Raw genomic sequence first — 26,141 nt, forward strand, 5'->3', positions numbered from 1 at the left:
TAGGTTTATTCTACAATAGATGCATTTGCCATAATATAGCTACAAGCATGTTATATAGATGGCTATCAGTCCATTAGAAAGGAAGATAGTAGTTTTCAGGGTGACATTTAAATGCAATTTAGTTTCATTATAGAATAAAGGCTATATGATCAAGTAAATATTTTTTCTAGTATATTTGTTATAAAATGTTAATTGCTTCCCTTAAAAATGGCTTAACGAAATAAATTAGCATATAATTATTAAAATCAGTAACAGATAAAAAGAGCATACTGTAATGAAAGATTAGTATAGACTTGGTGGAAAACATGAGACTTAACCAATTAAGCTAATTTAGATCATTTTGATTTTAATGGGTATAATTTAATATGGCTAAACCCAAATTTTCTCCACATATTGGAAAGTGGCATTGTTACAGGAAATAGTATACTGTATTCCCATATGTCTCTCTCAATTACAGAAGAGTATTATAGAAATAAAGGCAAAAAATAGCTACAATGACAAAAGTTTAAAACAAAATACCCAATTTAAAAACACTTGAAAAATAGCATTCGATTTAATGCTTGCCAGAATAACAGCTTTCTTCACAAGTATTCAGTAGATTCTCCCAAATGATTATATACAATCTTTTTAGATTCTGTGGAGACATAAAACAAGCAAAAAAATGATTTAACATTGGGCCTTTTAAAAAAACAAATAAATTATACTATTAAGGTAACAGCGTTCCATGTGCCTTTGCCGTTTAGTCATGCCCATTGCACATGACCACTGAGATGTCTTTGGACAGCGCTGGCTCTTCAGTTTTGAAATAGAGATAAGCACCATCTCCTTGAGTTGGGAACAGCTAGCACATATGTGCGAGGGAAACCTTTACCCTTATTATAGGTATAACAGTCAAGTAGATTGATGGCTAAGAGTTCAAAATGAAAGTTTATGCTTTATTAAGTTGACTGATAATGATGGTTAGATGAGCTACTAATAACTGAGAAACAATTTTGTGATTGGAAAGACAAAACAAACCTGTAATACCTTATCTGGCAAATGGACACCCATCTAAATTAGCTTAAAATACATAGCAATCAATAGCAATATTGCAGTCTGATGGATTTTCTTTTCAGGGTTTAAACTGTTTTCATTCAGTGGCTTCCATGCACTGTTTGTAATTTTCTGCCCATTAGCCTACTCAATCACTGCTGAGCTGTTTACTTTAATGCCTCTTAAATGTTTCTTTTAATACTCCTGCAAGGGCTGAATGAAATTTTCCCCTTGCTGTTCTCTCATTTGGATGGGTGGTTCTGATTTGACTATACAAGTTAGTTTGTCCTCAACCTTCATCCTAAGGTGGAGGAAAAAGGTTCCCATTTAGACAAGAAGGGTGGGTCCACAGAGTCAGCAAAAACAAAAATTTGAAGGCTGAAATGGAAAGAATGTGGAGAGGTTCTGGCTATATTTAGTTGCAAGAGGCTGGTGGTATCCAACTTTCTAGTAGAGAAGAAGCTGTAAAAGATACCTTTCAGGATTTCAAACGCAGGAGATCTGTTTGCTTCCAATATACTTATCCTACATATTTGCAAATACAGCAAATATTACAAATCTTGCATCCCTTTCTGAGTAAAAACCCAATTGGCTGAATTCCTGCATTATATTAAACAGTGGTTTGTTTAAATATGGCTTTTATATAGTATGCTAGTATTATACTAGTAGTGTAGCAGAAATCTCCACCTGGAAACCCAATGTACATAGAAACAGTAAATACTCAGGTAGGATGCATATGACAAATATGTATAATAATTAATCTTTTTAATAATTCACTTTTAGACTTTGGTTTATAACTTCATTAACAGTTAGCAAATTGCTCAGAGAATAGCCTCAGTTAGGATACGAGGCTGAACAAGGTGGGACTGTTCATAGTTAACAATTAAGCTAATTTCCTGCAGTGGAATGCAGCCATGTTCTTTCAAGTAGCTATGCTCTTCTTGAAGTGCTGGCCCGCTAACAAGAATATCCTCAAGGCCTGTGATAGTGAACTTATGACACCTGTGCCAGAGGTGGCATGCAGAGCCCTCTCTATCAGCACATAAGCCATCCCCCCAGCTCAGCTCCACCTCACAAGCGCCTGCCTCCCGCCGGGCAGCTGGTCTTCAGTTCTATGCTGCGCATGCATGAGGGAGTGTATGTGGGAGCCGCACACGCATGCGTGGGGAGGTGAGGTGCATGCAGAGGGCATGCATGTGCGGGGCTGCATGCGCATTGCATTTCGGGGGTTCACGCGCTTTGGGCACCTGGTCCGGAAAAGGCTAGCCATCCTTGGCCTAGGCATTAGAGCAGCGGCTTCCAACCTTTTGGGCACCAGGGACTGGTTCTGTGGAGAGAGGATTTTCCATGGACCAGAGGGGGTATGGTTTTGCATGCTGTCTGCATCCTGCGGATGGGGCTTTTCTTGTTTACGTAGCCCAATTTCTGGCATGCTGCAGCCCGGTGCCAATCTATGGACCAAGGGTTTGGGACCCCTGCATTAGACAGAAGGCAAGTTGTACTAACCAGTTAGTACAATTGGGCTAGAGTGCTTCATGAAAACCTCTAACTGGCACAGGTTAAGGCTCCTTATATGTATGGTTAGGTATGGCTCTAACATCTCTAGCATAGATATATTTAAGGATCAGAGGGAGATATAAGGTGTTTTCCACATTGCCTTGTTTTTAGTTTTAAAAAGTACTGGATATCCTAATGCAGTGGTTCTCAACCTGTAGTCTGTGGCCCCTTGGGGGGCCATGATGTCATCACAGGGAGACCAGGAAGGCTGGAAGAACTGTTATGATTTAAATCTGGAGTTAAGTCTTGGTGTTCTGTGGCTATGGTTCGTGGCCACAAATGTTATCTAAAGGCGAGTTGAAGAAAAAGTTGAGAACCACTCCCTAATGTATCATGCGCATATGACTGAGTGTGCATGGCTATATTAATACACACTATTCCCCTGTGCCTTAATTCATTTTAATCATAGTTCATTGACCATGCCACAAAGGATGGCTTTACCTTTTACATTAAACTACAGTTTTCTTAGCTATGATTTATTGACTAAACGCAACTGGCTGGGTTCTCATTTTGTAATCCATTATATAAAAGCACAATGGCTGGCTTCACATATTAATGAAATATGTGACTCCAGTCTATGGGTGAATGAGTTAGGGATAGTGCATGAGTGTCAAACTCGCAATGTCACATTGATGTCATGTGATGTTTTGTGACATTTTCCCCATGTGCTGAGCTGGGTCGGCAGGGCCTGCATGTGACGCCTCTGGCCCATGAGCTGCCAGTTTGATACCCCTGGGCTAGTGGATCAGGGTCCAATAGTCCTTAAGATTTTTGTAGCCCAGCATGGAAGAAATGTAAATTTTCTAGGCGAGTGAGAAAAAAAATATCTTGATATGATTTACTGCCTCATCTGCCAATCTTCTATCTGGGAAATTGTGACTTAATGAAACTTAAGCAAGATTTTTGCAAGGAAACTTGGGTGGGGGGAAATGAAAGTCTGATTTGACTTCTTCTGGAAAGATTCACACAACATACTTGGCTAAATATATGGTTGGCTAATACGTATGTGGTATAGTAGTGCATTGTATAAACTTGTTTAATACCCCAGGGATAAGTTAACCATGGGTAAGCTTCATTTTTCTGTCACTTTCTGTATACTATCTGTATTCACTGTTAGCAGCACTCTAGGTTAGGGGTGTCAAATTGGCGGTCAGTTTGCCAGGTGTGTCACACGCAGGCCACACTCACCCCAGGTCTGCCAAAGGAAAAAAAAATCCACGAAACATCACGTGATGGCAACATGATGTTTCGTAAGTTTGACACCCGGGCTCTAAGTGTTTAAGTAAATTCTCATGTTTTAAACAGATTAACAGAGTTGGAAGGGATCTTGCAGGTCATCTAGTCTAGCCCCCTGCCCAAGCAGGAGATCCTACATCTGCCTCTACCTAGGATCCTGGTTGTGAGGTGAGAGCTCCACCGCTAGGCGACAAAGACTAGACATTTTCTTCTCAAGAAGTTGAAAATGGACTTATTAAAGGCTACACTTAAGAGGCTCATGTAAATGTGTGCAGTTCAGCACTAAGCAGTTATTACTACATGACACATAGAGCTATATCTGTTATTTATATCTTATTTTATCTACATACCATTCTCTTGGTATACCATATAAGGAGTAATCTCCAGCTTTATGCTGTTCTGGTGTTTTAGAGTACATTCCTGTTATTTAGCCAATATGGCCTTTTGGTCATATTAGTTGACGATGGTACTTAATGCCAGGTCTGGGATTATAATCAGAGCTGCTGGTATTCTGAAAATCCACTCAAAACGAAATGAGAAAGTTGCATATTTTACCACCTTTCATGACTGTTGTCCATTAATTTTCAGCTATTCCCACAAATGAAAATGTAAGATATTTGAGGGGAGGGAGAATGCGATCAAATTGGTTTTAATTCTGAATACACTGCTCAAAATATATTTCAGATAATGACATCAAATGACTAGTTTTAAAAGATATTAAGGCTATATTCCCATAAATTCATGGGACTTCTGTGAGTCGTCTTGGTCTTTCTGACTAGGCATGCCTAATACAGTTAATGAATGCCACAACTTCAGCCAACCGGAAAATATATTGCATGCTTAAGAACACAGAAATATACTTTGCTTCTAATAATTCTACTGACATCTAGTGGTAACACTTGCAGAAACTCTTGAGAAATTATTAATTTAGAATTAGAATTTCATTAAAGGCAAGATCCAGTCATGGTTAAAAAAGATGCATTCATTCTTATTCCACTCCTGAAATACCTTGGATGTTTGCTAAATATTTCAACTTTATTACTTCTGTTAATGCATTTCCCCCCCCCCCAAAAAATTAATTATGTAAAAATCTATCCTATATTACCCTCCATTGCAAATACGATTTGATACGGAAAAATGTAATTAATGCGAAACATATGAAAATATACAGGTAGTCATTGACTTATGACCACGATACAGTTCAGAATTTTGGTCATACAGTAAGTCACTGAAGTCAAAAAGTTGAAGCACTGCGTGATAGGACATAACTTTACAAACATTTTAATGATGGTCATAAAATAAGTCATTGTGGTCCTTAAGTGAACTATATGCTTATTAACCAAATCAATTCTCCCGGATGGCTTTTCCCCCTCACCTCCAGAAACTGGCAACAAACCCATCACAAATTGTGGTCACGTGGGTCATATGACCACAGAATGCTGCAACTGGTTGTAAGTGCGAGTTAGTTGCCAAGCACCAAAATATGATCACGTGACCAGATTGACAGAGGTCAGAATTTCAAGGATGACTTACCGTATTTTTCAGAGTATAAGATGCACCGGAGTGTAAGACGCACCAAGGTTTTGAAGAGGCAAATTAAAAAAAAGTAGATAGGTAGATAGAGGGAGAGAGAGGGAGAGAAAGAGAGAGAAATACAGTAGGTAGGTAGGGAGAGAGAGAGAGAGTAGGTAGGTAGGTAGGTAGATAAAGGGGAAGAGAGAGAGAGAGAGAGGGAAAAATACAATAGGTAGGTAGGGAAAGAGAGAGAGTAGGTAGGTAGGTAGCTGTTTCCAGTTGTATTTATCCATGTGCTGGAGAAGGAAATCGCTGACAATCTGCAGCACCTAACTTTGTTCCCGCTGGCATAGCACTTGATCAATGTAATTCTCATCAACCACTCTAACTAAAGAGATTTCTGAAAGGGGGAAAAAGTTTTTGCACTGTGCAAACCTCACAAAAACGGTCCGTTTTTCGCGAGAACGGGCCCGTTTTTTTCAAATAAAAAGCATGAATAGCCTTGGGGGGGGGCTTGCAGAGTGCTCCTGGGTGCATGGGGGGGGGGCAAAAATGAGCAAAAAATAGTCCGTTTTTCACGAAAATGGACCCATTTTTTAATTTAAAAATTGCATGCATAGCCTTATGGAGGCTTATAGAGTGCTGCTGCGGGCTGGGGCTGGGGGCAAAACATGGCCTGTTTTTTGCTTATTTCTGCCCTCCATAGCCCCAGGAGCTCTCTGAAAGCCTTCTACAGGCTCTGCATGGCCATTTTGGTGAACGGTGTGGGGCTTCAGGAGGCAAAAAATGCTGTATTCGATGTATAAGACACATCCAGATTTTCAGCCTCTTTTTTGAGGAAAAAAGGTGCGTCTTATACTCTGAAAAATATGGTACTTGTAAGTAGCTATTTTGAAGTCATAACTTTGACGGTCTTTAACGACTGGTTGTAAGTTGAGGACTACCAGTAGTGTTTTACTGATCATTCCGTTGTCAGGTTTTTATTTTCATGTCTCAATCAGGGCAAGAAATTGCACACATGCACATACCTTTTGGTTTGAAACAGTACCAGAACAAGTTGAAATGTGACCACGGAAGAGATTTCTTTCTCATCGAAGTTAATCACTATTTGTCGGCAGGTGCCCAAGTGAAGCCATCTCTGATTCCACATAATTTACAGTCCCAATCATGACCCTGTGTTTCCCCCCTGTCCCCTCATGATGTGTCATCAATCACATTCGCCAACGGGACAATTTCACGGGTTGTAGAGACCTCTTCCCTCCGGCCGCTGTCTTGTGCTGCTGTGCTGTTTCATTGGTTTCCCATCACCCATTTCCTATGACAACTTGAGAGCAGGCCAGGGATGCTTTGCGAGTTGACAATTTTACCTTTTATGAGTTACAAACAAGCGCATTGATTGGATTCAAACTTCCAAACAATAGTTTTCTCCCAGGGCTCCTTTCTGGGAGACCCACTATTGTTAGCAAGTAAGGAGTGTTAGGATGTTCTCTGGTTCAGGATAAGGAAAACAGTTAGTGGTAGCAATAAAAGGGAAGTTGGATAAAATTAGGGCAGCAAATCAGGATTTCAAATCAGAAGTTGCAGGTGCTTTATCACTGGAGGTTTTTAAGAAAAGACTGGCCAGCCACCTATCTGAAATGGTATATAAGGTCTCCTGCTTGAGCAGGCTGTTGGACTTCGCTAGAAGATCTCCAAGGTTCTTTCCAGCTTTATTCTGATTGATCCCATGAAGTTATATAGAAAATTCTTACCGTATTTTTCAGAGTATAAGATGCACAAGAGTATAAGATGAACCACGATTTTGAAGAGGCAATTTAAAAAAAAAAGGTTTTGCACTCTGCAGACCTCCCCAAAACGGCCCGTTTTTTCACGAAAATGGGGCTGTTTTTCAAAAAAGGGCATGAATAGCCTTTAGGAGGCTTGTAGAGTGCTCCTGGAGGGCGGGGGATGGGGGGGAAAACGAACCAATTACACGGCCCATTTCCCCCAAAATTTCCCCCTTTCCCCCCAAAAATGGCATGAATAGCCTTTAGGAGGTTTATAGAGTGCTCCTGGGGCTGGGGGGGGGGGGGGAGGAACTGAGCAAAAAAGGCCAATTGTTTGCTCATTTCTGCCCTCCCCAGCCCCCAGGAGCACTCTGAAAGCTTCCTAAAGGCTATGCACAGCCATTTTGGTGAAGGGGGCATGATTTCTGGAGGTGAAAAAATGCTGTATTCAATGTATAAGACACACCCAGATTTCCAGCCTCTTTTTTGAGGGAAGAAGGTATGTCTTATACTCCAAAAAATATGTTAAGTCTTTGCTGCCATCTGAAGATTGTCTGGATTTTTATACTCCAGATCTGGCTGTCCTAATTTGAAAATTCTCAGTTCCCTCTTCCAGCAAGAAAAAAAAAGTTGGGACCCACTTCACTCTGCATATGAAAAAGCATTTGCCAAAGTGGCATCCAGCTATTGATAAGGACCGTGTGAACAATGTGTAATTTCCACAGGCCAATTCATTGGCAGCACAAAACTGTTTCTGTTCTGCATTATTTTAGTTGTATCTACAGGACTATCTACAGGTAGCCCTTGACTTACGACTACAATTGAGCCCAAAATGCCCACATTGGGAAACACTGATTTGGAGATCAATCTCTATTCTGTTTTTATTCTCTTTTTAACTGTTAGCTGCCCAGAGTTATACATATGAGATGGGTGGCCACACAAAACAAATAAACTTATTAATCAGAAAATCCATATAGTTTTTCAGCTTGTCTTATTTTGCTAAATACGCAAGGTGGTACTTTTGTCTTAACATTCTGAAGACACTTCATTTTTCACATTTCTGTATGGCTTATGTTCCTCAAAGAGTAAGATATTACTTAAGGTGTTAATTAGGTAAAGCAGGAATTATAGTAGGTTCTGACCAGTTCTGGAAAACCGGTAGCGGAAATTTTGAGTTGTTTGGGGAACCAGTAACTACCACCTCTGACTGGCCCCATCCTCATCTATTCTCTGCCTCCTGAGTCCCAGTTGATTGGGAGGAAATGGGGATTTTGCAGTAAGCTTCCCATGGAGTGGGGAGGGAATGGAGATTTTACAGTATCCTTCCCCGGCCATGCCCACCAAACCATGCCCACCAACTCACACCATGCCCACTAACTCACACCATGCCCACCAAGCCATGCCCACAGAATCAGTAGTAAAAATGTTTGAATCCCACCATTGAATTTTAGTGCTATGTTTTACCAAATAGATAATTACCTGAACCTTTGTGCATTAGGATGTGACATCCTCTTTATTGTCTCATCACAGTTCTTCTGAAACCAGAGGGCGTTTTAAGCATAGCAGCATTCCCGGAAAACACCTTTGATGTCTGGATTTGAGGTATTTTATCCAGGAGAGACTTTTGTAGTAATTGCTTTTCCTCATAGCTGTCCAATCTCTTTTTGAGGACCTCATTGATTAAGCCTGCAAAAGTAATTACCTTAAGTTAACGTTTACCTGAGTAGATAATCTCTTAACTGTAACCGTTTTGACATTGTATTTTGTTTCATCAACATAGACTCAGGATACACATAATTAAGGAAGGCAATGGAACTGAATTTTAAAAAGACATAATTTGAATGCAACAAGGACAATAGGTTAATGCTGAAATATATGTTCAGAAAGAAGTACCGGTAGATAGATAGAAACTAAACAAATATGCTGCTGATGTATCTTTCGGGTTTTTTTGTGTTTTCTGAGCAGCTTTACAATAGAGATGTGTAGAATATTGGGCAAGAAACTCCTTGGAGTTTCACATCACCATTTTCAATCTAGAGGTAACATAACATAAGCAGGCAAGAAACCAAAAACTTCACTCCAAACACGCTGCCCTGTTGGCACACTTTACAACCAGTTGCACTATGACATGGTTGTGTGCTATGCAACATTACAAAAAATTCACATGTAAACTCTCAGCTATTTCAGATGGAAGAGTATTAAGTGATATGCCATGGAGGGAAGGAGGGAGGAGAGAGAGAGAGAGAGAGAGCAAAATAAAAAGTACAAAAATGCAGTGTTGCCAAAATGAAATTAACTTAAGGCAATTACATTGATGATCATATGTGTTTTAAATACTTTTCCTTTTCTGTTTTATTAAATGCATGACAAAAACATTGGATGAGATTGTGGAAGGTATGACCAAGGCTCTTGGTGGTTCACCCAGTTGTGCACTCCTGCATTAAAGCAAGCATTGAGTTCTGGCCATTATACTACTGTCCTTTCCTCTGATTTTTGTATAATTCAGATGTTCAAAATGTTAATTGCTTGGGCATCATATTGATTCTTCTCTGAGCAGCAGGAGAGAATCCTGGATAGCCAGAACATTTCGGCATACTTACAATCTGTCATTATTCTTCCTAGGATCTTCTTCTGCAGCCGAAATTCTGCACGGCGCATCACATAGGGAAGGAATCCTTTCTCAATATCTATGCAAAGTACCAAAGGAAAACAAGTATTATACAGTGCTGTGATTCTTAAATAGGTAGAAAACTCCTGTCCATTAAAGTATAATGACTGGCTCTTTAGAAAGTGTAATAAATAAGATTATACTTATCAGGTTGGTATTTTTTGTACATTGTCTAGATAATTGTATGTGTGAAGCAAAGTGAGAAAAATGAAATATAACATGATCTTAGATGTACCGTAATTACGTGGTGATATATCCATTCTGTTTCATTAACTTTCTTCCCAGATACATAAGAACTTTTCTCAGGTTATCTAACTATGCTGTGCTATTTCTTTATTTTCTTTTGCAGTTTAGATATGTACTATCTTTTCTTTTCCTACAAAGAATAATTTAGTGTTTTAAGTAATTTTTAATCTATCCAGAGATTTGAATATTAGTGGATTAAAAGTTTAATAGAAAGGCTACTTAATCCATATTTTTAAAATAAGTACAAAAATCACTGTGTGCTTTTGTATTTATCAGCATTATCCTTTATTCAGAAAATATCTTCAACTGTAAAATACTAAGGACTCTTACTCTGAAAGAAGTATTAAGCTTGAAAATAGCACTGATTCACAATATCCAGGAGGAGGACATGGTTTTTTGAAGTATACCATGTGGAACTCAAGAATATCCTTTATGGAACTAACATGGGATTCTGTATGGAACTTTTGAAGAATTCCATAAGAAACTAATGGTAAAAAAAAAGTCACTTGAAAATAGCTTTTTCTATCACTAGAATTTTGACTCTCAATCAGGGGTTCATTATTATTATTATTATTATTATTATTATTATTATTATTATTATTAATATTAGTATTACTACTACTACTACTACTACTACTACTACTACTACTACTACTACTACTACTACTGGTTAATCTTTGGTGAGATTCACAGCCTTTGGGGTTGGTTGGTAGCTCAACAGCTTGAGTCCTAACCAAGGATCTAGGAACTGTTAAGGTAACGTCGGAGGATATAAGTTGTTCCAAGTAGGGTGGTTTTTTGTAGAATCAGAATGTTCAAGTCAGGTAAATTTAGAATTTTCAAATAGCGAGGTAGTCCTTTAGGTATTGCTCCAAGGGCTCCAATTAAAATCGGGACAACACACGATTTCTTTTTCCACAGTCGCTCAACTTCAATTTGCAAGTCCCAGTACTTTGTGATTTTTTCTTTCTGCTTATCTTCAATTCGCGCATCACCAGGTATTGCAATGGCAATGAACCAAACTTTTTTCTTTTGAACTATTGTTATGTCAGGTGTGTTGTATTTATTATTGTTATTATTATTATTTCTTTTATTCATTAAACATGAAACTCAGTCAAGTGAACAATTAAAGATGTGTCAAAAATACCATTGATTGGTGCTAATGGTTGATATGGGTTGCTACCATCATCCTAAGTATCAACCAAGTACTTTCTTAAAATATATGATGTTCCGCGTAGTGCAGTTTTTTGCAGTTCTGCTGGTGTTATTGTAGGAAGCTGCAATTTATTGAAGTGCTTTGTAAAATTCTTGGACATGGTATCAAGTGCTGCGATGACAATGGGTATCGTTGTTGTTGTTGTTGTTGTTGTTGTTCTTCTTCTTCTTCTTCTTCTTCTTCTTCTTCTTCTTCTTCTTCTTCTTCTTCTTCTTATTATTATTATTATTATTATTATTATTATTATTATTATTATTCAGGTACCACGGCCTGAAAACTTTGAAGCCCTTGCTTTCAGGAGATAATCCAGTTGTCTAATCCCCCCCCCCATCTTGGCCTAGAATATTTTCTTTCTCCATCTTCTCTCAGAGTTTGTGATTCCTTTCTGAATGTTTTGGGAAACCAATAGCTTCCTTTCCTTTCCTTTCCTTTCCTTCCTCTCCCTTTTTTTAAGTATGCAAAAGCAGCAATAGGTAACAATACAGTGCAGACTTTAGGATTAACTATTACATTTAAGACAGAAACCTTTAGCATATAATAAATGTTTGTGGTTTATTGATGCCACACTCATCTTTAAATCTAAGTAACCTGATGCTTATTAACTTGAATATTTCAGAAATCGCAGTTAATATTGATACAAATCTTTTCATTTTAATGGTTTAATTGCCTTTGAAATAATACTGCCCCCTAGTCAACATTGTATAAATATTACTGTTGATTGATTCTATGCCATCAAGTTGTTTGTGATCCTAATGACCACATAGATAGATTTTCTCCATGGCAATCTATCCCTAGCTAAATACCTCTGTCCACAAAAATAATAATAATAAAAATAACAGTTTGGGATCAAGCAACATAAATATTTTCCCCATCTGAATTTTCCCTCTGCTTAAAAATAAATGAGCGAGGCTCATGGTATTGTATGGATTATCCCTCTCTAGAGATTAGGTGAGATGATTAATGGAGTTTAAAGCTCCTTTCTACTTTGGCTGCTGCTGTTTTTACTGTAGCCTAAGTATCAGCTTAAGACACTTCTGCTTTCTCAATAGAGCTTAACCATCAAGGTCCTTGTGTAATTATATTACTTGCCAGTTTAAGCTACTCATTTAATTCTTACTGTAGGAATTTTCTTTTAATCTCATCCATGTTATATAGAGTTTATCAGGGTTGATTTAAAACTAATAACTGCAAAAGATATTAAAAGGCAGTAATATCTGAACTTATCAAGCAAACACCACATGCAATCTTTTTCATCACCCTGAGAATTTTTTAAAAAAATGTAAAGTAAGTAAAAAAAAATACTTATCAAGCAGCACATGAACAAGAGAAATATTGTCCTAGCCAAGCCGTTTAAAATATTCTACACATTTGGGTTTGGCACATTTTGAGGGGGGCTAAGTGTTATCACACAGGATGATTTAAGCCAGCGGTGTCCAAACTTGGGAACTTTAAGACTTGTGGACTTCAACTCCCAGAATTCCCCAGCCAGCCATGCTGGCTGGGGAATTCTGGGAGTTGACGTCCACAAGTCTTAAAGTTCCCAAGTTTGGACACCCGTGATTTAAGGGATTACCGCAGGGGTGAAATGCTACCGGTTCAGACCGGTCCACCTGAACTGGTAGTAAAAATGCTACCTGTTCGCCTGAACCAGTAGTAAAAAAAGTTGCTACTGGTTCAGGCGAACAGGTTTTTCTGACGATCAACTGTGATGTGTGATTTATATTAACTAGAAAGCAGGATTTCCTGCTTTCTAGCTAATCTAAATGGCATGGCACAGCGGATTCCCCCCCCCTCGCTATTCGCTTACCTTTGCAGGCATGCTCTGCGCATGCGCGGAAGGTCCCTTATGGAAACGCTCACATTGCTACCGAACTGGTAGCAAAGGTAAGTGGATTTCACACTTGGATTACAGATATGGATTAAAAATAATATTTCCAGTATGAATGACACTTACCTCTTTGGACTTCATCATAGAAAAATCCTTTACTTCGAAGGCTAAAAAAGACGGAAGGAATCAAATCTTCCAGATATTGGAAAGAAAATGCCCGTGCTGCCACTTTCTTAGACACCATTTCTGCTTCTGCTTGTATTTGGTATTCCTTTGCCATGCGATGTTCCTTTAAATAATCATCAATTTTTCCATGAGACTTTTAGTAATGCGGAAATTTTTACATAATATATAAAACATGCAGACTTTTCCCCTTCCCCCTTATCTGTAAGTGAAAATGATTGTTGTATTTTGATTGTCTTGTTAACGTTTGCATGGATCCAATTACAAGTCATTTCTCAGACTGCTTTCAAAAGTCAAGAAGGGCAAAGGTCTAACAAATATATAACTGGGTTACCTGTCCCAAGGGAACCTGTCTACTTTCTCAGGAGCTACAGGACCAAACCCCTTCCAGGTAACCAAGCAAAATTGCACTCCTGTCACCTCGACTCAATCTGTCTAATTGGAATTAAATTCCAAGTAATATCAGCAACATTGTTTGATAAGCACTTGACCTATATTAAGAATATGCTGTCTGGATAAAGCTGCAAAAATCTATTTTTAACCCTGAAGGCAGGACAAGAAGCAATGGATGAAAACTAATCAAAGACAGAACCAACTAAGAAATAAAAAGAAATTTCTTGGCAGTTAGAACAATTAATTAGTGGAATGATTTGACTTCAAGAAATTGTGGGTGCTCCAATACTGGAAGTTTTTAAGAAGAGACTGGACAGCTACTTGTCTGAAATGGTATAGGGCAGTGATGGCTAACCTTTTTAGTGCTGAGTCCCCAAAGTGTGCGTATAAGTGCCTGAATGCACTCATGTGCGCAAAACCCCAAAATGCAAGGCGAGCGCCCCCTGGGCATATGCCCTGCGTCCCCTTGTGCATACACACACATCTCCTGCACATGCCTCTTGCGTCCCCCTCACCCATTTTTGGCGTTCAGGTTGGTGCTGGAGGCTTTCCAGCCACAAAATGGGGTGCAAGGAGGGTGCGCAAATGCACATGAACTCCAAAATGCAATGTGAGTGTCCCCGCGCATGCACCCCTCCCCCCGGCACATTCACAGCAGAGATCCGAAGACCAGCTGGTTGGCGGGAGGTATGTGCACTTCAGTGGTGGGTTCCTGCAGGTCTGGTATAGATACAGCTGTACTGGTAGTAGCAGGGAGCAGCTGATAGCGTACCGGTATGGTGGCTTGTTTGGCCCGCCCGCCCACCTGCATTCTATACCTGTTTTTAAAGCAACCGCTCAATTGCGCGAGTCCCAACAAGCAGCTGGGTGTCACAGGGGGGGGGGTGGATTGCACATGCGTGCACAGCGCACATGTACGAACAGGACACATGGCCCCTGAGCAGCATACCGGTAGCGACGTTAAGAGCAACCCACCACTGGTGCACATGTGCAGTGGAGCTGGGCTGGGGCAACACCTAATGTGCCCATAGAGCGGGCTCTGCGTACCACTTGTGCCATAGGTTCGCCATAGGGTTTGCTGCCTGAACAGGGGGGGGGTTGATATAGGGTTTTCTGCCTGAACAGGGGGGTGGTTGGACTAGGAGACCTCCAAGGTCCCTCCAAACTCTGTTATTCTGTTACTTGAAGTATTTATGTTCTCTGTTCCTCATATTTGTATTTAATAGTATAAGTTTGTATTTCTTTACTTGCTATAAAAGAAGCTGTCCTTTTCAGATCATATCTAATTTAAATTATCTGTAACTTCAAGTCACTGAAACCTGAGTGATCTGAAACTAAGTACATAAGAATTGCTAATTTTTAGAATGGGATGAAAACATTTTGATGCTCAAGGCAAAGGACAAGATGGCGCCTAGCCTAAATTCCTTGTTTAAAAAATACTACAGGGAAATACATAGGCATCAAAGCGAAACACTAGGTAATGGTTTCTACAAAAATCTACCTTCTCCTCTCTGTGTCGCCGCTCTTCTTCTTCGAGGCGTTGCACTTCAGCCAACTCTGCATTGCGCAATTCCTGATAGGTATATTGCTGTACCCGAAGATTGCTAATATCCTCTTCTTCCATGACTTCAAGCAAAGCTTTTTCCAAGGTTTTCCCTACCAGCACCTCAAGCATTGGTTTAACTTCAACGTCAAAGTCAAAGAGCTGAGAGTTTTTAAAAAAAGAGCCGAATGAATGCCATACAATATCATTCTACTCCATGACAGGAAACAAGAAAATATATTCTGGTCAGGTCATACACAAGCCTTTCATTTGTTCAAGGGAGACAATCATTCTTATGAAGGAGAATATTTGTAATTCAGGGTTGAAATGAAAGGTCCTTGGTGCTCTCTGACCTTGATTGTTTCCTTACAAATGTTTCATTACCGAAGCTAGGTAACATCATCAAAGCACTAAGTTCAGAGAACATCAAGGTCCCCTTTGCAATCACACTTACCAAGCTTACAGAGTTGTTGAAAGACTAGCTGGGAAATGGGAGTTCGGAGAAAGGCAATAAACATGGCCCATTCCTAAGGATCGCATTGGGATTCTCAAAGGAAATGAAATCCATCAAGGTTATAAAAATTGAGCAGGTGAAAGGCTTTATGATAGATTTTGATATGCCTTAACTTTTTCCATTCATGAAGAGCATTAGGATCAATAGGAGGCATGGGAAGGGTTAGAAATTGCTGATATTGCTCAAGAGTCATTTTCCCTGAAAAGAAAGACTGATGAAAAACATCCCCTTTCTCACTGCAGTGGCTGCAAAGCTTTGGTAAACCCAATTCTGTCTCCAATCTCTTTGTTAGATGTTGTCTTTTTCTTCCTCCAGCTTCAATTGACTTAGGATAAGAGGGGGAAACTTGTATCCCTCCAGATGTTTTGAGCTACAATCCTCAGCTTTCCAAATTAGTGGTCATGCTCATAGTAGAAATTAAAATCATCTGGACAAATATAAGTATCTCACTCCAGGTCTAGAGGTAAACAATTTTGACATGGATGGATGTCCTATGAGAAGTACTTTCTGTTTGCTTGAATTTTCCCATAGCCCAGAGATCACGACCTCCATCATTTCTCAATCAGGAATTGGAGACTGGAGTATACACCATTGTTATTTGTCTCTATTTTCCCTTTTAAACATTATTGTTGTGTTTGGGCAACCAGTTCTAGCAACGAGTGTGGACACCATTAGGGCAACTCCTTCAGTCCTTGTATCTGAGCATGCTCAGATGCTTTAAACATGCTGAGAGTGTAAATATAGCAAATGTTGTTAGGAAAACAGGTGCAATGGGGATTTTTCTGGAGTATCTACTAGACGCCTGATTGCTAAGGACCTTAGAGACAGGTCTTTATGGCCACATCTCTGCCTCCCCCAAAATTAGCTGACTCCCATTTTCTTGCAAGCACCTCAGTTACAAAAAAATAGAACTGGGGTTCAGAATATCTGATGTGGTATTTCACAGTTCTCATATATAGTATTGAATTTTAGAATGCTTGAAAGAACAGACTATTACAAAATGTTTTAATTTCTAAAGCAAGGCTGTCAAACTCATGGCCTGCAGTCTGTATGCGTCACGTGCTGGCCACGCCCATGCCCGGTTTAGCGAAGGGGGAAAAATCTCATGATATGTCATGTGATGCTGCCGTGATGCCACGGGTTTGACACCCCTGTTCCAAAGCTTCTAAAATTAGGAAATTTTAAAGATGTGTTTGGCAAAAAAACAACAACACACAACTCCATTACCTCTTGGATTACCTAGAATAGTTTTGAAATATTGTCGGTACCTCTCCATCTTCAATTTGTGTTGCTACATCAACCCCAGTCTTCTGTGGGATGAACACTGGGCTGGGTAGTCTTTTTATGAAAGCATCTGTTTGACACTCCACATCAACTTCAATAATACGATCTAAAATCTCTTCCAGGTACAATTCTGAAAAATAAAGTCTGTTTTGAAAGACTTCATGTTCCTAGAACAGCCGCTGAAAACAAAATAGACTTCTTTTTTTTATTTTACTTTATGCAGGTGTACTTGTGGATTTGCATTAAAAAAACCACAAAATAGTGGCCTTGATCATATAGTCATGGTCACTATCTAGATTTTTTTTAAAAAAATTCCTCCGCCTTGTGAATATCCATTATTAGGACACTCTTCTTGCCCAAAATATATCACAATAGTATTGGCAGTACTGTTGACTGGAGTAACTTGTTGCTCTAAGGTGATTTGTTGCTCATTAAAAGCAAGTACCGAAATTATTAGCATGATTGTTAATATTAAAAAAGCAAGAACAAATAACACTATGTATTGAATGTATCCTATAGTGAATTTATTTAGGATGTCATCTTGAAAATGACATGCAGTGTGTACAGTGCAGAGAATGCTAATAGGAAAGACAAAACTTTAATCCAGATAGGCCCTGGAAGGTGCTAGAATGGGACGTGTATTAGCATAAAGCAGTGGTGGCTAACCTTTTTGGCACCGAGTACGCATGTGTGCGTGGCCAGCCGCTCTCTTCCGGGGTCCATCGCAACTGGTCTTCGTGCATGCATGCGACAGAATGCGACATGCGAGAGAACCCAGAAGTGCAGCTAGCAACAGTGTGTATGCATGCGGTCAGCTGTTCTCTTCCAGGTTCTGTCACACGCATGCGCACCAGCCAGCTGGTCTTCACTGGCTGCGTGCCGTCGCTAGCTGCACTTCCGGGTTCAGTTGCATGCATGCACGAAGACCAGCTGGGCGGTGTACATGTGTGCGCCCGAACCTGGAATTACAGCTGGTGATGGCGCACATGCCCACCGTGTGTGTGCCACCTCTGGCACATATGCCATAGGTTCGCCATCATGGGCATATATAGGTTTGCCATCATGGGCATATATCCTAGCGACATACTCTTTTTATAATAGGAAAAAAAATATAAAACATAAGAAAAATCAGGAAAATTGAAAAGAAAAATGGAAGTTCTTTCATGGTCCAATGCCCATTATTTGGATGGATATTTCTGCCCAACAGAGTATCCTTCATCTCAGGTCCAGAAGTCATTTGATAATTGATTGATGCTGTCTGATGCTTTACCTGTCTGAACATCACTGCGATCTCCAACGTCCCCAATTTCTGGCGCATGGACGTCTATCTCTTTCTTTGCTTGTTTCCGTACAAGCATTTTCTTGTAAGCTTCATGTCGTTTCTTGATTTCAGCAGTTGTAAGTTCTTGACTCTGGGGGGAAGGAGAAAAATTCTCTGCTATTTTACAAGGTGCTCTTTCTTTTCTTTTTATGGCTGAAAACAGATATTGTATTTTTTTAAAAATACAAGCAATACAAACATAGTACATATACATCTAAATAGAAAAAAAGAAAGAAAAAAGAAAAAGGAAAAAAAACATATATTACAGAGCACCCCCACCCCCTGGAGACCCTTCCCCCCTTATATTTCTTCATCTAGAACAACTAAAAGATATACATTGCATTCCAATTGCGCCCTTATCCCTTCCAAATCAACATACTATTCTTGAGTAGGTTTATTCCCTTTGCTTTCTACCAACACTGATTTTATAAAATCCCCCCATATTTCATTATAATTATTTCTTTTGATCATCCTTTTTTAAAATTTAATTTCTGTTGTTAATTTATCATTTGTTGCCAAACTCCACATTTCATCATACCACTCATTTCTTTGAATATCCCAATTTTGTCCCCAATATTTAGCCATCACTAATCTAGCTGTCATCATCAAATTTACAATACATTCCTTTTTGTTTCATTTATATCCCATTTTCCCACCAGCAACAGTAATGCAATTCTCGGTGACGTGTATAAATTTACATTCAAGAATGCTCTAATTTCTCTAAACACCATGTCCCATATTTTTATGCACTATCATAATCCCACCATATATGGTTATATGTTCCAACCTCTTTCTTGCACCTCCAACAAATATTTGTATATTTACCATCTATTTGATTTAATTTACGTGGTGTTAGGTACCAACTCCATATCACTTTATATCCATTTTCCTTAACTCTAACTGACATATTCTTATATACTCTTCTATTCCAAATATTTTTCCAATCATTACCATTTATTTCTCCCAAATCTGATCCCCAAATTTATTTTAAACCTTTTGCCTGCTCTTCTAATTCAGTTAATATTCCATATAATTCCCCTTTCCCTATATATTTTTCATTCATCTCACATTCTTTTATAATCATTACAAATTTTGTTAGTTGTCTATCTTTCTCCTTAAATCTTTCTTCCACTTTTATCAATTTCTCTAATTATATTAAATTCAACCAATTTAATTTCATATCTGCTAAAACATTCTTTAGTTGGGTTATATTCTTTATCTTGTTCTTCCAGTCTTCCCGTTTATATATCTGACTTTCTTTTAGTTTATTAATCCATTCTTTCAATTCAATCTTAGGGAATTTCTCCATTTCCACCACCGGTGTTAAAGGAGAAATTCCTGGCATTAGCTGGTATCTCCATTTATTTATTCCAACATCCTAATTTCTGATGCATGGACCTCATTCTCTTCCCTTGCTTGCTTCTGTTCAAACATTTTCTTGTAAGCTTCACGTTGCTTCTTGATTTCAGCCGGTGCAGATTCTGGACTCTGGGGAGGAAGGAGAAGAATTCTTTGCTATTTTACATGGTGTTCTTTCTTAATGTCTTACATATAACTGTACTCCCATCTCCAATCTTTCCCCATAACAACAACCCTCAGAGTAGGTTGGGTTGATTGAGATAGTGTCAAAGTCTCCCATGGTTGAGAGAATACCTGAACCTTGATCTCCTTGCTCCTAATCCAACTATATCACACTGAGTTTCATTTGGAGACTGAAAATTGTGTTGTATTGTATTGTATTGTATTGTTTGTGCTGTGTTGTGTTGTGTTGTGTTGTTCTGTGCTGTGCTGTGCTATATTACATTACATTACATTATATTATATTATATTATTTTTCACAAACTTAAAATATAGTCCCTTTTAGTCCCCAAGAAACTCTGTTGATTGTATCATTGTATTGTTTCCTTTTTACTCTCTTTGGTTGTTCTTATCCCCCTCTTTTGTGTATGAAAGCAACAGAAAAGCAGTTTACACAAATGTTATCCAATGCAGCAGCACAAAATGCAATATAGAATCAACATGTTTACATATGTAGTGTTGGGATCATCATACACATCTTTGAACTATCCTAATGGCCCTTCATTCAGTATCCATTGTTATTTATTGTGGACTGTACACCGCCCCGAGTCCCTTTTTGGGAGAGGGGGCAGTTTAGAAATGCGAAGAATAAATAAATAAATAAATCCTTTGCTGGCATCTAGCAGGCAACACATCCTCTGTGTTTTTCCCAAGCAAAGCAGTGATGGTGAGCAGTTGCTCTTCCACAGATGGGAGAAGACCAACAAGTCACAGATGACTGATAGAATAAACCAAAGAAAACTGAACCTTTCAAACCGTATGGAGACCTATAGGACACACAGTGTAAAGCAGGCGTGTCAAACTCATGTTGTCACAGCAGCGTCACATGATGTATTGGGACTTCTCCCCCCTTTGCTAAACTGGGTGGGGGCAAGGCCAGCACATGATGCATCCAGCCCACGGGCCATGAATTTGACATCCCTGGTGTAAAGCATGTTTGTAAGGAATTAAACCTTGCAGAATTCTTCAGGAGTTATTCTTGAGTAAATAAGGCCTTTGAGACTGAAATACAATGACCTTCAAACTATAGACGAGTTCAAATCACCAGGACCGGATGGATTACACCCCAGAGTTCTGAAGGAACTAGCAGACGAGATCTCAGAACCACTGAATTATATCTTTCAGAGATCCTGGAACACCGGGGAACTACCAGAGGACTGGAAAAGAGCTGATGTGGTTCCCATCTTCAAAAAAGGGAAAAAAATTAGATCCAGGAAACTACAGACCTATCAGCCTAACCTCAATACCAGGAAAGATTCTGGAAAAAATAATCAAGCAACGAATTTGCGAACACCTAGAAGCAAACAAAGTAATAGCCAAAAGCCAACATGGATTTGTCAAAAACAGATCATGCCAGACTAATCTTATTGCATTCTTTGATAATGTGACAAAATTAGTGGACCAGAGGAATGCCGTTGATATAGTTTACTTGGACTTCAGTAAGGCTTTTGATAAGGTAGACCATAACCTACTACTAGATAAAGTAGAAGAATGTGGGTTAGACAGCATCACCACCAGATGGATTGGTAACTGGCTGACCAACCACACTCAACGTGTAGTTCTCAATGGAACTGCATCTACATGGAGGGAAGTATGCAGTGGAGTACCCCAAGGCTCTGTTTTAGGCCCAGTATTCTTCAACATCTTCATCAATGATTTGGATGAGGGAATAAATGGGGAACTCATCAAATTTGCAGATGATACCAAGCTGGCAGGAATAGCCAACACTCCAGAAGATAGACTTAAGATACAGAAGGATCTTGACAAACTTGAACATTGGGCACTATCTAATAAAATGAAATTCAATGGTGAAAAGAGTAAGGTTCTACATTTAGGCAACAAAAACGGAATGCACAGGTACAGTATAGGTGATACCTTACTCAGTAGTAGTAACTGTGAAAGGGATCTTGGAGTCCTAGTGGACAACCATTTAAATATGAGCCAGCAGTGTGCAGCAGCTGCCAAAAAAGCCAACACAGTTCTAGGCTGCATCAACAGAGGGATAGAATCAAGATCACGTGAAGTGTTAATACCACTTTATAATGCCTTGGTAAGGCCACACTTGGAATACTGCATTCAGTTCTGGTCGCCACGATGTAAAAAAGATGTGGAGACTCTAGAAAGAGTGCAGAGAAGAGCAACAAAGATGATTAGGGGACTGGAGACTAAAACATATGAAGAACGGTTGCAGGAACTGGGTATGTTTAGCTTAAGAGAAAGAAGGACTAGGGGAGACATGATAGCATTATTCCAATATCTCAGAGGTTGCCACAAAGAAGAGGGAGTCAAACTATTCTCCAAAGCACCTGAGGGTAGAACAAGAAGCAATGGGTGGAAATTAATCAAGGAGAGAAGCAACTTAGAACTGAGGAGAAATTTCCTGACAGTGAGAACAATTAATCAGTGGAACAGATTGCCTCCAGAAGTTGTGAATGCCCCAACACTGGAAGTCTTTAAGAAGATGTTGGATAGCTATTTGTCTGAAACGGTATAGGGTTTCCTGCCTAGGCAGGGGGTTGGACTAGAAGACCTCCAAGGTCCCTTCCAACTCTACTATTGTATTGTATTATTATTGTATATCCCATATTTACAGAACATTAATGAGGTTCAACAAAAGTTAGGACAGAGAAGGCCGTGAGGTTTTTATCTTGCTTCATTCATGCATCCATAAATATCCAATTTATCAGATACTGTGTTCTTCTATCATTCCTCAGGAATGGCATGACTTTCTAGAACATGAATAGCATAGTATTCCTCGGCATCATGGACAATGTTAGAAGGCCTCATTGCACATTACATTGATTGGAATAAAACAGGGTTGAAACTACTATGCTTTGCATATTAATACAATTTTCATGTTCCTTCATTAACTATCTTAGGCATGTCTATTCGCAAGTACCAAGAAGATCCATGAATCCTGAGAATTGATAGGACTAGAGTTTTAGGATAGTTCATGTAGAGGTTATATTAGGATTATTATCAAGACAGATATTTTGAGCAATGGACATTTACTTCAGAATTAAAGTCTCCTTTCTCCTGGGATATGCATTTGACCTATAATTCATGAGTTGCTGACTCCAGAAGTACATCTAATACATAAACATGACATTGCTAGTTAAGTTGCTTTATTGAAGATGAAATAGAATATATACAGTGGAGGGAGGGAGGAGAGAAGGAAAGAGAGATAGATAGCTAGATAGCTAGCTAGCTAGCTAGTTAGCTAGCTAGCTAGATAGATAGCTAGATAGCTAGATAGCTAGATAGCTAGATAGCTAGATAGCTAGATAGCTAGATAGCTAGATAGCTAGATAGCTAGATAGCTAGATAGCTAGCTAGCTAGCTAGCTAGCTAGCTAGATAGATAGATAGATAGATAGATAGATAGATAGATAGATAGATAGATAGATAGATAGAGATCAAGGCCTATAAACACATCTGCCTCAGCATTCAAATGCTAGTCTTTTCCTCCTACCTGCTTTTGAGTCAATGGACATTCTTCACCTCAAGTTGGGAGATATATTCAAACTTTACACAGTGGCTCTGTGTAGTCTCAACTTTAGTCCTTTGAGCACAACTGTGCAGGATATGTTGGGAAGAATTATAATAGTGATCTGCTATTACCAATTTCTGGAATGTTTTCCAACTTCTCAGTCTAGTCTACTGAGATTCTATGGTGGGACTCACCCTTGCACTAATAAACCTGACTTCTCTTAGAGCACTTCAGACAAGTCAGCTGAGCACTATCATTTGATGAGATATTTTGCAACACAAATGTTGTAACTATAATACATCATTGCATAAACTTTCCATTAGCTATCCAATTTTGATTTCTTTTCTAAAATGCATGCCTAAAGTCATGAACATGCTAATCATATGATCACGAAAGCTATTTCCCAAAGTGTGCCTTCATAGATCATTTATGAAGATAATGAAGAGTACTGGGCCTAAATCTGAACCTGGACTACTTACTTCCCTCCACGTAGATGAGGTTTCATTGAGGACTACACATTGAATATGGTTTGTCATCCAGTTCAATTCCATCTGGTGGTGATGCTGTCTATTCCATATTTTTCTAGCTTACCAAGAAGTAGGTTGTCATCTACTTTGTCAAATGTCTTACTGAAATCTAAGTGTACTCTGTTCACGGCATTTTGCTGAGCTACTAATTTAGCCACTTTGTCAAAGAATGAAATAAGATTTCTTTGGCATGATCTGTTTTCGATGAAGCCACGTTGGCTACTGGTTATAATTTTATTTGTTTTTAGGTGTGTAAGAAAGATGGATATTTGTTTATAGTTAATTTTGATATTATTACAATGATTCTAATGAGATATTTATTTGTTTATGGATATTTGTTTCTAGGTATCTAAGAAAGCTGGATATTTGAAGATGGAAATGCATTTCTTCAGTGATAAATCTATGCATGAACATCACTCAACGAGCAGCACATGTGAATTAGGTACCATTACATCCACACAAAAACTGAAATACTAAATATTTCACCAATAACAATCCAGCATTCCCATGATTAAGAGAGATAAAAATATTTCTAAGAAAAGGAACCTACCCAGGGTAACATCTGCATAGCATATGTGTTTCCTCGAACCACTCTACGATCATACATGAGGTTCCCATAGTTATTTGGCTCTTCTCTGTAATCCATAAAATTAAGAAGGAAATATATCAATGTCTCAAAAATACTGCCAATAAGGGATTTATGAAAGAGACACAAAATATAGAAATTTGATTCCATAAATATGATCAGGCTGTGTGATAGAGCTAAATGTTCTTATGAAATAGGGGGCATTTAACAATGTGGAATGTAGATGGGCTTTGTATCTATTCGGTTTTAGATTGCCTACTTTGACTGTATCTCTTCCTGATCTCAGATGGCAGCTTTCTCCACATCTGGTTACTAGTACCTGATATTTTCAGAAAAAACAGAGATGGAAGAGTGATTTTGTGAAGCAGCTGCTCTAAACCAAGCTTTGGTATCTCCTATGGAAATGAATTATACTTGGGGTTTTAGTGATGGTGGTCCTTCCAAATAAAAAGACTACACTGGCACAACTCAATAGAATTATTAAACTGAGCAACTTTGCATTCTTTGGGCAGTGAGGTTTATTACTGTGGCAGTAAAAACACAAATTGGTCTTGCTAGCAGCAGAAAAGACACAGTCACTTTCTATGTCAGGGTTCCAAGTAACACATCTCAATTCAATAAGAACTCTGAGGCAAACAAGTTCCTCAAAGAACATTCTTTATTAGGACATATCAAATTGGCATATTCCTGGTGGAAAACCTGCTCTAAGTTGGCGCCGCCTTTCCCCCCCCAATTAAAAGTAAACTTTGTCACTTCCCCCCAGAGTCTCAGTCCCACGGTCCAATCAGCATACATCCCAGTTGCTAGATGATCTCGGTCTCCACCCTGTGGATACCTGGATAACCGTCCTTGATTCCCAGGGGAAAGAATTTTATTTAGGCCACAAAACCCCAGCTAATCTCTACCCCCCGCAGCCTGGCCCCTTCGCTGCAGGCTGTGTCAGCCCTGAAGCAGTGAGAAAAGAAACCTCCCTAGAAATTACAAAAAAGTAAATGGCCACAGTTCAGCCAACTTCAGGGTTGACATTCTCTTTCAAGGAGGTGCTCACCTGTAATGCACAATAGGATGCATTTGTTAAACATAACATGAATAATAGCTAGGTCAATAGAACCCATTATCCTTTTTTCAGTTTCCAACCCACTGTCCTAAATGGTAGCTTTTTTTTCCTCAAAGACATAAAGAAAATTATCCAGTGTATAGTGCTGCTGTTATCTGGAATAAGCATTCCAATGAAAGAAAAGGATCTTAATAATTTTATATACAGCCAAGAGCATGTTTAACAGGATAGATTTAATGCTTATTTGAATGCAGGGCTTGAGTTTGAAAACTCTAATTGGCAAGGTAGAAAAGAATATAGTGATGAAGGCTTGATCAGGCTGAGTCAGATTCATAATTGGGTTAGATATTGAGTCCAAGACTGTAAAGTTAAGTGTCATTACTCACTGCACATTGTTTATGTAGCGTTCTTGATACCGCTTTCTGTTGGGCACCACTCGGGGCTGGCTGCTGTAAGTGTAGGTTTCTGTAGAAGCTCTTGCATCCTCCTGGTTGAGAACCATTGAGGTCATGCTGGATCTAAGCTACCATGGGTTCCAAGAAAGATTACAAAGACTTACTGGAATTGTGGAACAATCCACCCTGCCTACTGTTGTTATGCAA

General features: G+C 39.0%; 1 protein-coding gene across 1 annotated transcript; it reads right to left on the reverse strand.

The window, feature by feature from the left end:
* On the reverse strand, positions 1–26,050 carry RSPH3 (radial spoke head 3; the record flags this gene model as incomplete). The annotated part of the gene is made up of 9 exons (XM_081943910.1): positions 1–634; positions 8,586–8,792; positions 9,707–9,793; positions 13,191–13,383; positions 15,142–15,345; positions 16,966–17,111; positions 18,252–18,393; positions 24,447–24,579; positions 25,926–26,050. The coding sequence occupies 8 exons, from the start codon at positions 26,048–26,050 to the stop codon at positions 8,620–8,622; spliced, it is 1,203 nt and encodes a 400-aa protein (XP_081800036.1). The 3' UTR covers positions 1–634; positions 8,586–8,619.
* Positions 26,051–26,141: the final 91 nt, after the last annotated feature.

Source organism: Natrix helvetica (genome assembly GCF_964273705.1).
Source record: "Natrix helvetica genome assembly, chromosome: 2".
NCBI lineage: Eukaryota > Metazoa > Chordata > Lepidosauria > Squamata > Natricidae > Natrix > Natrix helvetica.